The 18,417-nt window shown below is 36.5% G+C and overlaps 1 protein-coding gene across 7 annotated transcripts in view; it reads left to right on the plus strand.

Moving 5' to 3' along the window:
* Positions 1-5,693: 5,693 nt before the first annotated feature.
* Positions 5,694-18,417, plus strand: part of CTNNA2 (catenin alpha 2) — a 966,176-nt gene continuing 953,452 nt past the window's right edge. For all 7 annotated transcript variants that reach the window (XM_047068620.1, XM_047068618.1, XM_047068619.1 and 4 more), the window contains exon 1: positions 5,694-5,795. In XM_047068620.1, the coding sequence (XP_046924576.1) occupies positions 5,694-5,795 (102 nt within the window). The remainder of the gene's footprint in view (positions 5,796-18,417) is intronic.

The following is an 18,417-nucleotide window of genomic DNA, read 5'->3' on the forward strand; positions in this document are numbered from 1 at the left end:
ATGTAACATTCATTTTTGTCAGTTCTCTTCTCCTCTCTGTTTTTCCATTCCTCTCCGTATCTCCATTCTCCTCCCTAGTTCAGAAGTTCCATAGTAATGTTGGCATTAAACTAAGCCTAGGAATTCTTTAGAAGTAATAAAACATTGTTGTTGTAAATACCGACACCAAAGCCAGGCAGTTTAGGTACAAATTTTGTGACCTTGGACAATTTTCTAAACTATTTTATACTTTAGTTCCCCTATCTATAAATGGGAGGTAATGATAATGCCAGATCATTAGTCAGTATTATTATTATTTTAAAAAATTTTTAATGTTTACTTATTTTTGAGAGAGACAGAATGTGAGTGGGAGAGGGGTAGAGAGAGAGGTTAGACACAGAATCCAAAGCAGGCTCCAGACTCCGAGCTGTCAGCACAGAGTGGGTGTGGGGCTTGAACTCAAGAACTGCAAGATCATCACCTGAGCGGAAGTCAGACACCTAACCGACTAACCCATCCAGGCGCCCCTAGCCAGTATTATTAATCATGAAAGTAACAATGTGATTCAGTGTTTCTAGTCTAGATTCTTGAAATGCTGAAGAAATTTAGAAAATTATCTCATTTTCATATCTTTTACTTTCTTAACAAAGCTTTGTTTTCAAGCATCTTGCCTTACAGGGTCTCCATGGGTCCCCACCCCAATGGACATCTTGAACTGGATATCCAAACAGACAACATGCAAAGAAGTAAAACAAGCACTTTTTGCCTATGCAGTTATTTCACTGATTTTCAGAACAAATTCATGAATTATGTAAGGGTATTACCATCCTTATTTTACAGTGATGAAACTGAAGCTTCGGTTAAGCAATTGATTCAACATCGTATGTGTGGAATAGGTGAATAAACTTCCGTATTAGCCATTAACTTCTTTTCAATTTGCCTGTCAACTAAAGCTAGCCTGTCAGCTAATAAAGCCTCACAGAGTTTGTTGGCAATGGAGCTCAGTTTTGAAGAGACAGATTTGTAAAGAGAATCTGAAGCTGGAGCTCCTTGGAGGAAGACAGGTTTGGGGGGCCTCCTGGACAACTGGAAAGCTTCCTGGACCATTGCTTTGCAAAAGAACAGGAGTAGGAATGGTGAAAACTCAGAAAGGTGAGGCAGAGAGTTCAGAAGACATTTTCTAGGAATGCCTAGAAAGGGAATCTCTGCACCGAATTATGCACTCCATTAACATATTTATCACTCAAATGCCTTCCCTGGAAGGCAACCTCAAGGAATTTTATCAGGACACTGTCCAAAGACACAAAGCACTTGACCCTTGGCTATTTATAAGGGGCCTTGTTTTATTCTGGCTTTTCTTTTTGTCAGGTTTTGCTTTTTCTGGTGTGAGTGACAGATGGTTGCTAGCATCCTGGCCCACATTTCGTCTTTACCCCCATGAAGAGAGTCTGAAATTATCTAAGATACTACCCTGTAGACCATGTTGGCACCTTTCAGGGATATTTGATATTTTGATACTTTTCAAGAAGAAAATCTTCTCAGAGATTAAATAAATTGCTAAGAGGTTGTTTTTGGGCTTGTAAAACCATGATGTATGGAAGAAGACAACTTTGCTGACTTCTGTTACAGTCCCTTCTTTTTACTTTTCCACGTGTGCCATCAGTGTTCTAAGTCTCCTTATCAAAAGCAAGTAAAATAAATATATTTTTTTCCTTTGAATTTAAAACATTGAAAAAAATGCATTTTCTTTGCTTAGAATCTGTTTTGTGGGCAAAATAGACTACATTAATTGTACAATTTTGTAGTGTTTATTTGAAACCATGTCATTCCATCCTTGGAAAGATGAAAGGCTGGTGTATGTGACCATACACTCCATTTGTTCTCTTGCCTTCTTCTTTAGGTCAATTTGGTTGTTCCACTCAGAAGAGAGTCCATTTGGATTTCTATTTTTTTTTAAGGTTTATTCATTTATTTCTGAGAGAGGCAGAGACAGCGTGAGCAGGGGAGGGGCAGAGAGAGAGGGAAAGAGAGAATCCCAAGCAGGCTCTGTGCTGACAGAGCTGTCAGCACAGAGCCCGATGCAGGGTTCCAACTCATAAAACCAAGAGATCATGACTTGAGCCAAAACCAAGAGTTGGACGCTTAACCAACTGAGCCACCCAGGCACCCCTGGATCTCTGTTTTTAATGGGTGCTTTCATATTCCCCCTAGAGATAAAAAATTGCCAGAAGAAGATACCTAATGTTTGGAAAATAATAACAGTAATAATATTTCCAGAAATGTTTTCTATCCATTAAGTTATTTAATCCTCACGATAAACCTATAAAACACTTGTCCTGATTTTTCATTTGAGGAAACTGAGGCTCAGGAAGGGTAGGTAATTTGGACAACATCACAGAGTTGATAAATTGTAAGGCTTCATTCAAACAAAGGTCTGTTAGCCATAATTCTGTTAGCTATTGTTAAATAACAGTTGATGACAAAACATCTCGGTGATACACAATAGCAAGCATTTAATTCTTGACACTGTGTCTGTGGATTGATTGGTAGCTGGCTGACCAGGCTTGGTTCAGCTGGTCTTGGTTCCAGCTGCAGCTTAGATTCAGTTTTGCTCCACAAGTCTTTCTTACATTGTAGGACCAGTGAACTCTACGTGACTCTCATTGCAGGAGGCAGTAGCACAAGAAGTCAAGTCTAACCACACAAGCATATTTCAAAGGTCTATTCGCATCATATTTCCTAATATTCCATTGCCCAAAGCCCAGCCTCAGTGATGTGGGGAGGCATTCTCTTTTCATCGAGGTGAGGGATGGAGGCTGGGTGACTACCAAATAATCACTTGATCTACCTTAAAAGCCTATGTTTTCTTTGCCCTTATGAATTTATAAATATTGAAAGCACAGGTGGGATGACCCTCTCAGTTAAGAGTCAGCCATCTTGTGTATGCTTGTCATGGGGGTTACACACTGTCATTTCTACCTACTGACTGTAATTACCTCATTTATCTGCTCTAGAGGTTGTGTGACTGTTTGTCTCTTCTGTGCCATCATCTATCCTTACCAGCACTGAAGGGGAAGATCATCAATAGTTGAATATAGGAGACTAAGGTTATGATCATTAGCCAAGAATGGAATCATTTTTTTGTTTGTTTTTATGCAATTTCAATTAGCTGAGGGCTTTTATGGGGAAAATGTTTCCAGTACAAGGCCTAGTCCATTAGAAAGCAATCAAGTGTGTGCCCCAAATAGCAAGACATAAACTCTTCTAAAAGCAACAGATTGCAAGGAATATACTGGCTCAAGTAGTACAACCAAAGGAGCTTCTTACCTTCCTCTTTCTCATGCTCAATAGCTGGCTTGAAGTGAGGATGCTCCTTAGTGGCAATTCAGTGAGAAACTTAGATCTCAATAGATATCTCAGATAGCCTGGGTTATGAGGTAGAGATATTGCATACCCATCTCTCATGCTTGGTCCTTGGTAATTTGGATATTAAGCCAAATTACGAAAATATCATAGAATAGAGGCAGAATTCCTAGTTTTAGTTGAAACCATATCAAAAACTTAGTGGCTGGGAAAACACCATCTAAAGTTTCCATGACTAGATTTTCCTCTTCAACAAATTAACACCATATAACCTTTCCTTGCCTTTTGCTATTGAATCTTACCTGTGTCACAAGAAGTGACTGAAAAGATTAATCTCCACAGGAATAAATTAAGTCAAGTGATTTACCCAGCAACTCTTGTCCTTTCATGTTTAGGTTTATAAGGGCTATGTGACCTTCAGGACTCAAGGCTCTAACTCTGCTTCTTGGCTTACAGTTGGCTTGAGGTCTTTGTTCGGTGTCTCCCATTTCTGCCTGATGCATGCTAGTGTCTCTGATGTGATTATCCTAGCATTTTTGTTTCTCATCTCAGCATTTTTTTGAATGTCATTTCTTTACAGTTTTGAATTGGATTATCTGTAGAAGATTTTATGTGCTTTCCTTTCTCTACACACAAGCATGTTCATGCAACAAATGGCAACTCTCTACACAGTCTTACCCAGTACCTTTCACATTGTGTTAAAATGACTTCACTGCTAGTTATCTGGCTTTCCTATAGGACTTCCTTGTGCATCAACATAATTTTGCTACACATTATTCCATCAGAGCTTGAAAAACACTTTCAGGGAACTTGCAAAAACTGTGTTATAAATACCGGACCAAGATCATTTAGGTAGATCTGGCCTCAGTGGGGACAATGGTATCACGTGCACATAGAAAACATCTGGCATCTTCACCCTTCCATGGCACGAGAAGGTGTGCGGCCCCACAGCAGAATTCCGTGCATGTCAGAGCTACCATTTGTCAGTTGGTAGTGTGAATGGGAAATGTGTAAAGTGTTTTAGGTTTTTGGAGGACAGGCAGCTTATCTGTGCCAACTATTGTTGTTGTGAAGGAATACCAATCTAAATCTGCCTATATGGTTGGATCGCTGTACTTGTTTTTTTCTTTTAAGCATGGCAATTGGAGAGAGGTAAAATACCAGCACACTGTATCTTTGCCTTTTTTCCCCCCGCCAAAGCAAATTTGTTGGGTGTATTTGCTGTAGCAGTGCAGTAAAGAGGCGTGTGCCTATTGTGATAGGCTTTCTTTGTCGTGTTAATTTTAATAGCAATAATCATCTACATTGATTTATAAGGAGGGAATGGAGTGGGGACATTGATTCAAAAGAAGAGAATAGCTATGAACAGTGTGATTTGTGGTGGTATTAAGGCAAATGATTCAGATTTAGTTTGTACATTCTAAGGTTGCTTGTCTAGTGGTTAGTTGTCGAAATGTATTCAGCAAAGAGCAATTTCTCACTGAGAAACACACCCCTGATAGAATGTATAATTTATTCTGTTGAGGCCAGGGCCATATTTTGTGCTTGATATGTGGGAGAATGCTACCCGCCCATCAGTGGTTCTTAGGTAGGAGAGGATTGCTTTAGAATGAAATAAATAACCTTATCAGACACTAATTTTATGGGACAAGAATGTAAATGCAGTGAGTAATCAGAGAGTATGTATATAGCAGCAAGCTAATTTTCAAAACCGTCATCACTCAGTTTGCAAAATATCTTTCCTACTTAAGAGGATGAAACTCAGTTGCCACAGGGAGTATAATATCCTCAGTGGCCAGTTATGATGTGAAGAAAACAAAGTAGTTATTTGTTATGAAATAGATCCCTCATCTGGTGATCATGGTAGATTTACTGTGCTTCCTGAAAATCTTTGTTGGTTTCCCAGCCCCAGTTTGGTGTCTTTTCTCAGTTTTTCCATAGCCCTCTGCATTCCTGGGTCACGCTGAGATAGAAGTGTTGCCTACCTTGGCTCTCTCTACCTTGAAACCGTAAACTACTTGGAGTCAAGGTCCAACTCTTTCCCAGCACATAGCAGATCGATACATGTACTAAATATTGAGTGAGTGAAATATTTCCGTGTTAGTTGAATCCCAGAAGTTTGTCTAATGCACACAGGTGTCATCAGGAGCTCTCGGGTTTTAATCTGATTCCAACACCACCGCCTCACATAGTTCTGCTTTCCCCATCTTTTATTTGACAGGTTTTAACGAGACATATAACCTCCAAGTATGTTCTGAGTTTTGGTGATTTATTTATCTTGAACCCCCAAGGTAACAGATTATTTCAGTAATCATTGTTTCTTACCAGTAATGTGTGTTTCTATAGGGAGCATGACTTCGGCAACTTCACCGATCATTTTAAAATGGGACCCCAAAAGTTTGGAAATCCGGACACTAACAGTGGAGAGGCTTTTGGAGCCACTTGTTACACAGGTAAGGCATGGCTTGAAACACTTTTGTTACATGTGTATGTTTCTATTGTGATTATATGGTAACATTTCAAAAACCTTAGAAATCTCTAAGCAAATAAATCATGCCATAATGCTGATTACTGAATGTACGTTACTGCCAGAACTATGGACAGTTTTATGGCCCAATAACATTCTGAAGTGCCTTTTAACAAACTCATCGTATGATGTTTGAAATTAGGTTGATGAGATAATTAAAGAGGGGGCCTTGGTGAAGGGGGCTCTCATTTGCAGTAATGAATTCAAAGTCTAAATAAACTATCCCTAGTTCACTTTCAGATGCTAGTGCACAGTTGGGAAGAACTGTTAATATTTAAGAGCAAAGTGTATTACTTTTTCTTTAGTTTACGTTGGAGAATTTATCATGTTGGAAAGTTGAAATGTTCCATTTTTTCTGTTGTCACATTCACCACATTTCCACAAGATGACTGTCAACAGAAAAAAAAATATCCTCAGGATTTAAGTTTTAAAAGTTAGCTTTTAGTACCTTAGGAAGCATATTATCTGCTATGTTAAACTCAGAAATTCATAGAATGTGAAAATTCAAGGTTTTTATGGTATATTTTTAGGGAGGTATACCAAGTTAAGTGGAGGCCCTTCATACTGGTTTCCTTTAACTACTATAACACAGTACCACAAGCTTGGAGTCTTAAAGCATCACAGATTTATTACCTAGGTTCTGGAGGTCAGAAATCCTGAAGTCAAGGTGTTGGTGGAACTGCATTCCTTCTGGAGGTTCTGGCAGAAAGTCCGTGTCTTTGTCTCTTCTGTCTTCTGAAGTCCACTTGCCTTCTTTGATGCCTTCTTCGTATTCAAAGCCAGCAATGTAGCATCTTTAAATCTCTCTCTGACTCTGAACTCTGCTCCCTGTCCTCACATCTCCTCATATTTCCCTCTTATAAGGACCCTTGTGATTATACTGGGCCCACTCAAACAGTCCAGAACAATCTCATCTCAAGATTCTTAACCACATCACAGCCATTTAAGATAACATATTCACAGTTTCCAGGAAGTAGGACACGGACATCTTTGGGAATCGTTATTCAGCTCAGCATATTCTGCCCTGTGCCCACCCCCCTACCAAAAATTCACATCCTTCCCACATGGAAAACACCATATCCCCAGATTCCCCAAACATCTCAACCTATTATAGAATCTTCTCAAGTCCAAAATCTCATCAAAATCTCATCAGTTTAAAAATTACAAATCTCGTCATCTCAATCATCTAAAGTAGGTTTCGGTAAGGTTCTGGTTAAAATCCGTTCCTGAACAAAATTCCCCTCCATCTGTTACCTGTAAAACTAGAAAACAAAATATATGCTCCCGAAATGCATTGGTGGCACAGACATAAGAAAATAGTTACAGATGTTCCCATTTGAAAAGGGAGAAAGTGGAAGGGGGAAAAATGGTTACCAATCTCAAGCAATTTAGAGATCCAGCTGAGCAAATTCCCTCAGTTTTGGAAGCTTGCGAATACTCCTCTGTGGCCTGAGGCTTTGCCCTGTGCGCCGGCTCTACACCCTAAGAACTGCTATTCCTTTTTCATGAAGGGTAGCGCATATTTTCAGCTGAATATTTTGTCAGCACATTTCCTGTCTATAGCATTTGGGAGTCCAGCAGCCCTTTTGAATTGTATCCTTTCTGTTACTCTCAGTCCAAACTGGCAGTGTAGAAACACTGGATATAACATTCTTCAGAAACGTGTAGTTCTCCCCTGTATGTCTCTGGGGTTCACTCTGTTAGAAAACAGGCTGCTTCACAGAAAATTCCCAGATAATCCCATCTCATTTTTGGCCTCTGCTGAAATGGCTGGAGATCCAGCAGTCACATGCCTAAACTCTTCAAAGAGCACTCTGTATGACTGAATACTCTGAGCTTTTAGTCCTTCCAAGGCACAAGCCAAAGGTTATCCAGACATACAACTGGCTTTCTCTCCAGATCATGCTTTCCTGAGAGTGAGTTTTCTAATTCCGGTGCCTTTTGCAATCTACATATGCTGAGAATTTTCCAAATCCTCAAGTTCTGGTTTCTTTTAGCTTAACTGTTATTTTCTCAATTTCTTTCTTTCTTCTCACATTTTACTATAAGCAGGGAGAAGAAACCAGGTCACTCCCTGGAAAACTCCTCAGCTAAATATCCATCTTCATCATGTAAAATTTGGATTTCCGCGTAAGTGTAGGACACAGTTCATCCAAGCTTTCGGTCACTCTTTCTTCCAATTCCTAGTACCATGTTCTTTATTTTTTTTTGTGAGCCCTCACTAGCATCTCCTTTAGCACCTGCCTTTCTACAGTCTTTTTATGATGATTTTAATATCCTCTCAGATAATAGAGGCTTTCTCCACTATGTACCTCAATTCCTTCTGAGTCCTTGCGAGCAAGGCCTTGGTAGCCCCGTTTTTACTGAGTCTGTTCAAGGAAAACTTAAATTTTTCTATTAAAATTCTTTAAATTTTTCTAGCCTCTGCCTATTATCCATTCGAAAGCCACTTCCACATTTCTTAGGTATTTGTTATAGCAGCACCCTACTCCCCAGACCAAAATCAATATGTTTCCAATTGCCTTTCTAACAAGTTACCACAACCTTAGGAGTTTAAAACAACACACATTTATTACTCTCTAGTTCTAGAGGCCAGAACTCCTAAAGCCAAGGTATTGTTAGGGCTGTGTTCCTTAAGGAGGACATTCCTTCCCTTTGTCAGCATCCTGTGTGCACCTGCATTCCCTGGTTGTGGTGCTTTTCTCCTTCCTTAAAGCCAGCAGCATAGTACTTTCTCCAAATCTCTCTCTCTCTCTCTGACTTCAGTGTTTACCATCTCCTGTTTCTCCTTAATGAGGACCCTTGTGATGACATCAGGGCCACCCAGATATTCTAAGATAGTCTCTCCATCTTGAGATCTTTAAGTTAATCACATCCACAAAGTCCCTTTTGTTATTTAAGATAACAGAGTCACAGGTTCTGTCGTTTAGGTAGAGGACATCTTTGTATGTAATTGTTGAAACATTTCGTTAGATTTATGCACACTTTTCACTTGGTCATGATTCTTGTTAGTTCTATCAAAATTTCTTCGAGAAACACTTAATGCTCATAGGATCTTAGATTTGGGAATATGTTGGCCACTCAGATTATGGCCTGTAGACGAAGGCCTATGCATGAGTTGTTATTGGTCTGCATTAAGTATGGAAATAGAAAGTGTTTTAGACTTTTTATAACCATTTTACAGAATAATTTTATATGTGTTAATCTAATAATTCAATTTAGACTTGTATTTTTTATCCTTTTAAATTTTTGAATCATTCATTTTGTTGTATTTTACAATGCTTTGCTTTATGAGGTATTGGAATAACAAACATACAGCTTTTCATCATAGATAACCTGAGAAAGACTGGCTGAGGAGGTATTTTGGAATCAGAACAATCTGCTTTTTAAGCCTACTCAAAAGCAGACTGCCTTACGGCACCTGGGTGGCTCAGTTAGGTTAAGTGTCTGAGTCTTGGTATTGGCTTAGGTTATGATCTCACAGTTCCTGAGTTCAAGCTTTGCATCAACTCTGTGCTGTCAGCTTGGGATTCTCTCTCTCCCCTTCTCTGCTCCCCTCCCACACTAGCTCTCTCTGTCTCTCTCTCAAAATAAATAAATAAACGTACAAAAAAAAAAAGCAGATTGCCTTTTCCTAGCGTCAGAATTTTACCTTCAGATTATATATCAGTCTATTTAATCCTTATCATACAGATTAAATGAAACACAATAATTAAAACATAATGACTGTTATAAAGTAAATGTTGATTCAATGTAGTTTCCATTTGTCTGCTGTTTTTTTTTTTTTTTTTTGATGACTATATATTCAGGCTTCTATTAGCTATAAACCAATACTGTATAAGTCAAGGAAAAACATAGGAATGAAGCTCGCATGAGGAAACAAAATATTACACGTAAACTGTCTTTTACGTCTTACAATGTTCTGGTATTTATATTTTGCTGTTGTACTTGTCTTATCTAAAGAATAGTATATCTAAGATTACAATTAAAGATTATTCTTTTCCTTATCTTTCAGTCCAGTTACCTAAATCCTTTCAGATAAAGGCAATGCATTAAAAATATTTATTATTACATTATATATTATATAATATATTATATAACATTATATATTATGTTAATGTATATTGTTATATTATTTATGAATATGATGGTTATTAATATTTATACTTATTAAATTTTAATTAATATGTGTTAATTTAATACAGGAGGATGCTTAAAACTCTGTTGAAATTCACATAGTGATTTAACACTGTAACAAGTCTTAACATCCCTTTAATGTCTTCTGATATCTAAATGGATTATCTTTCTTTTCAGTGTTCCTACTCTGATTTAAAAGAGAGAGAGATTCTTTTCAAAATGTGACTTTTCAGACAAACTTCTCTATATAACATTATGGCTTTGCTATCAGGACTAAGCATTCCCTCCCCTAGAATAAAGCCTTTAATGATAGGACTGACATGATTGTTGACCTTTGAAGGAAATATGAATAAGAAAGAGAGATAAGAAAATACTAGGAATAAACTTGTTGCTTAACATATATTTATTTTTAAAGATGGAACTGAGAAAGAAAATCGAAGCCCTATTTCTCTCTCTCTCTCTCTCTCTCTCTCACACACACACACACACACACACACACACACACACACACAACTTTATGGACTGAATAAAGTTCATAGCGGTATTCAATAACAGTATGACCGTAACTATCCTACAGTTTTTCTGTGAGGGATAGATAAGTAATGAAATAAATATCAGAAATTAAATGGTTCTCAGTAAAATTCATTCACTGTCATAAAAGAAAAATGACATTAGGAATTTACTATTTATTATTTAAAATAGTCAACAACTCTGTCCCAAAAATAAATAAACGTTAAAAAAAAAATTTTTAAAATAGTCAACAAAACCATCTCATTCCAACCATAATATAAATGAGGCTGAAGCATAAGAGACTCTTAAAAACTGAGAACAAACTGAGGGTTGATGGGGGGTGGGAGGGAGGGCAGGGTGGGTGATGGGTATTGAGGAGGGCACCTTTTGGGATTACCACTGGGTGTTGTATGGAAACCAATTTGACAATAAACTTCATATATTGAAAAAATAAATTAAAAAAGTAAAAATAAATAAAAATAAATGAGGCTGCATTTTATCTTAATGTTGAAATGGCAAGTTTCCTTTTGGAGAAGTTTTACATTATGGAAATCATGAAATTTCAAATAAAAAAGGATTCACCTTAGAAAGTTTAGTACTTGAACAAGATGCCCAAACTTTTTATAAATTCAGAAAAAGTAAAGATTTTTAATAGGCCACATTCTGTGATACTAAGTTTTATTAGGAAACTTAAGCACTTTATTAAGCAATTTTATTAGAAAACTAAAAAATATATTAGAAATTAAGAAGCACTCTTAGATAACTCTTAGAACCAAAGGGAAATGCAAACTGTATGAGTTAATGAAAAACGTGATGTCTTCCTAACAAAATATACACACCCAATAAAAGCTGTGCTTACTACAAAATTTTAGCTTTCAATGCCTTTTTTATTAAAGAAAAAAATAAAAATAAGCTAATTGTTCATCTTAAGAAATTAGAAAAAGAACATCAAAAGAAACTAGGAGAACAGAATAACAAAGAAAACCGGAATCACTAAAATAGAATACAAACATTAATGGGGTTAAATAAATTCAAAATTTGATCCTTCTTTGAAATGGACAATAAATTCTTCAAGGCACAAATTATGGAAAATATATAAAGAAAGAACATATAGGATTATGAATGAGAAAGCATAAATAATTCCAAGAACAAGAGATTTTAAAAGTATAGTAGACTATTATATGCAACTCTGATGAAACATGCAAACATAGAGGATGGGAATAAATTCCTAGAAAAACTTAAATTACCAAAATACATCCAAAAGAAGGTGAAACTACAATAAGCCATATACATATTGGAAAGCTATTTAAAGATCTGTTATCAAAAAGCACCAGAACTGGGTTACATGGGTGGCTCATTCAATTAAGCGTCCAACTCTTGATTTTTTGCTCAGGTCATGATCTCATGGTTGTGAGAGATATCCCCATGTTGGGTTCTGCACTGAGTGCAGTGCTTAAGATTTCCTCTCTCCCTCTCCCTCTTCCCCTCCTTTCTCTCATAAGTGTGCACATTCTCACTCTTTCCCCTACCCCCAAAAAGGCACCAGAACAGAGGGATGCAAAGGTAAATATTATTAGACATTTAGAAAACTGATAGTCATGATGTTATTTAAACTAATATTTCAGCCATAGAAAAAGATAACTCCTTAATCACTTTTTGAAGAATCATAATTTTATTTTAAATAATTCAAAATACTTTAAAATAACTCTTTTTAACAAAAGGACAATGAGGGGTGCGTGGGTGGCTCAGTCGGTTAAGCGGCCGACTTCGGCTCAGGTCATGATCTCGCGGTCCGTGAGTTCGAGCCCCGCGTCGGGCTCTGTGCTGATAGCTCAGAGCCTGGAGGCTGTTTCAGATTCTGTGTCTCCCTCTCTCTCTCTGACCCTCCCCCATCCATGCTCTGTCTCTCTCTGTCTCAAAAATAAATAAATGTTAAAAAAAAATTAAAAAAAAAAACAAAAGGACAATGATGGTTCTGTATCATTTCTGAGGTTAAATGCAAAAAAAAAAAACCCACAAAAAACAAAAAACAAAAGCAAAAAAACAAAACAACCCCCCAACAACAACCAAAAGAAAACAAAAAACAACAACCAAAAAAGTACATACCATCCAGTAGTATATTCAAATGTCAGCATATATATATAACAAAATAGGAAATTAAAAAGAAATAATGATAGCCTAATATGAGGAACTAAATAAATGTATTGTAGTAGCTCACTAAATTATACCATTAGATGCTAAAAAGACATTTGATAGAATTTTGGACACTTTTCCAATAAAAATTCTAAATAGGAATAGGACCAAACTTTCAAAATAAAGGAATGTACCATGTAAACATAGGGATAGGACAGATAACACCCTCTCTTTATGATATCATTGTATTTAAAATTAATATGAGAATGGGGTTAGGTGGCTAGGTAGAAGATAAATATAAAAAAATAGAGTTTCCATCAGTTCAAAACAACCACAAATCAAAACAGGAAAATATTCTCTTTTTACTTGAAAAACTTAAAAAGATGATTATTTTTCCTGTATCAAATGCATTTTAATTTTATAGTTATTTAATGTAAAAATTTGTTATTATTTTTATGCCATTGAAGTAGAGGTTTGGAGTCAAGGGGGCCTGATTATAAGTACAGTGTTCCCAATGATAACTTGAATAAGTTACTTAATGTGTTATCAAGTGTAGATTATAGATAATAATAATTTGTGTCTCAGAATTATTGAAAGGATACATGAGATGGTGTATTAAAGTGATTCATGAAGTGTCTGATATTATTCTGATACAGGTTTGCTCTTAATGCTGCATTCTTTATTACCTGCTAATAATGGCTTTCCACTTATTAGAAAATGGGTACTATGTATAAAATAAGGAGTCATTAGATATTTCCTTTTTCTTTTTTTTAACATGAAATTTATTGTCAAATTGGTTTCCATACAACACCCAGTGCTCATCCCAACAGGTGCATCCCAACAGGTGCAATGCCCATCACCCACTTTCCTCTCCCTCCCACCCCTGATCAAGCCTCAGTTTCTTCTCAGTTTTTTAGAGTCTCTTATGGTTGGCTCCCTCCCTCTCTAACTTTTAGATATTTTCTTTAGAAAAATATTTTAATGCAGATTTAGAGAAGAATGGTGTGTTACATTTAATCAAAGATTATTAAAACAGGAACATCTGAAGTTAATGGGAATTCAACTTCAGTAAACTAATGCAACTCAATCCATCACAATAGAATAGAATGGAATTTTCTGGAATTTAGTTCCTTATTTCCTTATAGAAAGATGAATCTGCAACTTAAATAACAACGAGCATCTGAAAAAATACCATTGCTGTTTAATGAGCTGTTCCAAATTGGCATACTAGGGAAGGAACCTCCTAAGAAGAGGAACTTTCTTTTATCATTGGCCTCTATTAGGCCAATGTTTATGGGCCTCTATTAGGTTAGGTTCTAGTGGCTTCTATAGTTACATCTTTTAAAATTGTACTCAAAAATTAATTGTTTCAAAAGCGAAATAATTAGAACTTAACATACTTAAAAATATTTAAAAAATTTTTTAAATGTAATTTTATATTTAAAAAAATATTTGGTTTTCTGCTTCCTTTAATATTAAGTCCTCATAAAAAGAATAATCTTTGTGTGACTCACAACTATAGTTAATTACCTTGGTGCATTTAAAAGTAGGAAATCATGAGATTTAAATGTAAAATCAGGGGGTTTAAAACTGAAAAATTTCCAGAAATAAACTGACACTCTGAAATGAAGTAACTTCTGAGACTTAAGCTTTTATTGAGAACTACCTTAATTCATGGTTTATTCATGAGATTCAAAGATTAACATGGTTGGGTGGTTTTCAATGTGACACCACAATGTTACAAGAAATAGTTTATGTCATCTTTGTCAAAGGGTTCAAATTGTATACAGAGTAAACGATATGCTAAAATTAATTACATTAAATGTGTTTAACTTTCATACCCTTTTAACAAATATATTTATTTTTAAATTCTCATATCCCTTTTTTAAAAAATTATTTATTTTGAGAGAGAGAGAGCAAGTGGTGGTGGGGGGTGTATCAGAGAGAGAGAGAGAGAGAGAGAGAGAGAGAGAGAGAGAATCTCAAGCAGACTCTGCACTGCCAGCCCAGCATGGAGCCTGCTGCAGGGCTTGAACTCATGAACCATGATATATGACCTGAGCTGAAACCAAGAATCAGATGCTTAACCAACTGAGCCACCCAGGTTCCCTATACCAATCCCTTTTGAAATTTTGGATGCTAATTTTCTGGTGTGAAAAAATGTTTTAGTTTGTCTATCTTTAATAGAAGTTTCTGTGGGTGAATGAACTAACTAAAATACCATAACTTTTTATTTAAAAATCTCTTTATTTTATATTAAAAATAGGATTTGAAAAGATATAATGAGGTTTTAATTTAGGAATTTACTTATCACACATATTAATATTTAATTGGAATGAAGTATTTTTATTGTTTCACCCGCTAATAGTAAAATTTTTTAAATTGCTGCATTTTTTTTACAGTAGATGCATATACCTAAAGTAGTTATTATATTGGAAATAATTCTTTGTATTGAACTGATATGGGGGATTTCTTGGTAGTACTGTGTTTGCCACTTGTGAAATAGGAGTTTAATTGACTAGTATATTGTCTGGAATTAGATTAATTTCTGTTTTGGGATTATGTTCAAAATTTTGATGTCTGCCACCAGATGGGAATGATGCTCTTTTTGTTTTATGGCCAGCTGTGTTGACCATGTTTTAGAAATTGAGTAATGTATGGAGCCCTTTTAAACAAAAAAATGAAAACAAGATTTTCCCAACTCTAGAATGGACTTAAAGTAGCATAAATGTGGAATTATGTATGCACATATGTTTCTTTATAAAGAAAATTACAAAATAAGTACTAAAAGCACAAAAACAAATTTTGAAATTAACATTGATTTGATGGATGATGTTACGTCATCACGTATGATGTAAACGATTATGTGACTGCACTAGCTCTGGGTCTTTTGTGTTTAGCAAACACTCACTACCATGTACCATGTGATGTGTTGATTTCCTCTACCTTTATTTTCTTTTTTTTTCAATATATGAAATTTATTGTCAAATTGGTTTCCATACAACACCCAGTGCTCATCCCAAAAGGTGCCCTCCTCAATACCCACCACCCCTCCTCCCCTCCCTCCCACCCCCCATCAACCCTCAGTTTGTTCTCAGTTTTTAACAGTCTCTTATGCTTTGGCTCTCTCCCACTCTAACCTCTTTTTTTTTTTTTTCCTTCCCCTCCCCCATGGGTTTCTGTTAAGTTTCTCAGGATCCACATAAGAGTGAAAACATATGGTATCTATCTTTCTCTGTATGGCTTATTTCACTTAGCATCACACTCTCCAGTTCCATCCATGTTGCTACAAAGGACCATATTTCATTCTTTCTCATTGCCACGTAGTACTCCATTGTGTATATAAACCACAATTTCTTTATCCGTTCATCAGTTGATGGACATTTAGGCTCTTTCCATAATTTGGCTATTGTTGAGAGTGCTGCTATAAACACTGGGGTACAAGTGCCCCTATGCATCAGTACTCCTGTATCCCTTGGGTAAATTCCTAGCAGTGCTATTGCTGGGTCATAGGGTAGGTCTATTTTTAATTTTTTGAGGAACCTCCACACTGTTTTCCAGAGTGGCTGCACCAGTTTGCATTCCCACCAACAGTGCAAGAGGGTTCCCGTTTCTCCACATCCTCTCCAGCATCTATAGTCTCCTGATTTGTTCATTTTGGCCACTCTGACTGGTGTGAGGTGATATCTGAGTGTGGTTTTGATTTGTATTTCCCTGATAAGGAGCGACATTGAGCATCTTTTCATGTGCATGTTGTCCATCCAGATGTCTTCTTTAGAGAAGTGTCTATTCATGTTTTCTGCCCATTTCTTCACTGGGTTATTTGTTTTTCAGGTGTGGAGTTTGGTGAGCTCTTTATAGATTTTAGATACTAGCCCTTTGTCCGATATGTCATTTGCAAATATCTTTTCCCATTCCGTTGGTTGCCTTTTAGTTTTGTTGGTTGTTTCCTTTGCTGTGCAGAAGCTTTTAATCTTCATAAGGTCCCAGTAATTCATTTTTGCTTTTAATTCCCTTGCCTTTGGGGATGTGTCGAGTAAGAGATTGCTACGGCTGAGGTCAGAGAGGTCTTTTCCTGCTTTCTCCTCTAGGGTTTTGATGGTTTCCTGTCTCACATTCAGGTCCTTTATCCATTTTGAGTTTATTTTTGTGAATGGTGTGAGAAAGTGGTCTAGTTTCAACCTTCTGCATGTTGCTGTCCAGTTCTCCCAGCACCATTTGTTAAAGAGACTGTCTTTTTTCCATTGGATGTTCTTTCCTGCTTTGTCAAAGATTAGTTGGCCATACATTTGTGGGTCTAGTTCTGGGGTTTCTATTCTGTTCCATTGGTCTATGTGTCTGTTTTTGTGCCAATACCATGCTGTCTTGATGATTACAGCTTTGTAGTAGAGGCTAAACTCTGGGATTGTGATGCCTCCTGCTTTGGTCTTCTTCTTCAAAATTACTTTGGCTATTCGGGGCCTTTTGTGGTTCCATATGAATTTTAGGATTGCTTGTTCTAGTTTCGAGAAGAATGCTGGTGCAATTTTGATTGGGATTGCATTGAATGTGTAGATAGCTTTGGGTAGTATTGACATTTTGACAATATTTATTCTTCCAACCCATGAGCAGGGAATGTCTTTCCATTTCTTTATATCTTCTTCAATTTCCTTCATAAGCTTTCTATAGTTTTCAGCATACAGATCTTTTACATCTTTGGTTAGATTTATTCCTAGGTATTTTATGCTTCTTGGTGCAATTGTGAATGGGATCAGTTTCTTTATTTGTCTTTCTGTTGCTTCATTATTAGTGTATAAGAATGCAACTGATTTCTGTACATTGATTTTGTATCCTGCGACTTTGCTGAATTCATGTATCAGTTCTAGCAGACTTTTGGTGGAGTCTGTCGGATTTTCCATGTATAATATCATGTCATCTGCAAAAAGCAAAAGCTTGACTTCATCTTTGCCAATTTTGATGCTTTTGATTTCCTTTTGTTGTCTGATTGCAGATGCTAGAACTTCCAACACTATGTTAAACAACAGCGGTGAGAATGGGCATCCCTGTCGTGTTCCTGATCTCAGGGAAAAAGCTCTCAGTTTTTCCCCATTGAGGATGATGTTAGCTGTGGGCTTTTCATAAATGGCTTTTATGATCTTTAAGTATGTTCCTTCTATCCCGACTTTCTCAAGGGTTTTTATTAAGAAAGGGTGCTGGATTTTGTCAAAGGCCTATTCTGCATCGATTGACACGATCATATGGTTCTTCTCTTTTCTTTTATTAATGTGATGTAGCACGTTGATTGATTTGCGAATGTTGAACCAGCCCTGCATCCCAGGAATGAATCCCACTTGATCATGGTGAATAATTCTTTTTATATGCTGTTGAATTCGATTTGCTAGTATCTTATTGAGAATTTTTGCTTCCATATTCATCAGGGATATTGGTCTGTAGTTCTCTTTTTTTACTGGTCTCTGTCTGTTTTAGGAATCAAAGTAATGCTGGCTTCATAGAATGAGTCTGGAAGTTTTCCTTCCCTTTCTATTTCTTGGAATAGCTTGAGAAGGATAAGTATTATCTCTGCTTTAAACGTCTGGTAGAACTCCCCTGGGAAGCCATCTGGTCCTGGACTCTTATTTGTTGGGAGATTTTTGATAACCGATTCAATGTCTTCACTGGTTATGGGTCTGTTCAAGCTTTCTATTTCCTCCTGATTGAGTTTTGGAAGAGTGTGGGTGTTCAGGAATTTGTCCATTTCTTCCAGGTTGTCCAATTTGTTGGCATATAAT

Source organism: Lynx rufus, unplaced genomic scaffold, assembly GCF_022079265.1.
Source record: "Lynx rufus isolate CCGP_SWC_20201006 ecotype Redwood Valley unplaced genomic scaffold, mLynRuf1.p SCAF_8, whole genome shotgun sequence".
NCBI classification, from domain to species: Eukaryota; Metazoa; Chordata; class Mammalia; order Carnivora; family Felidae; genus Lynx; species Lynx rufus.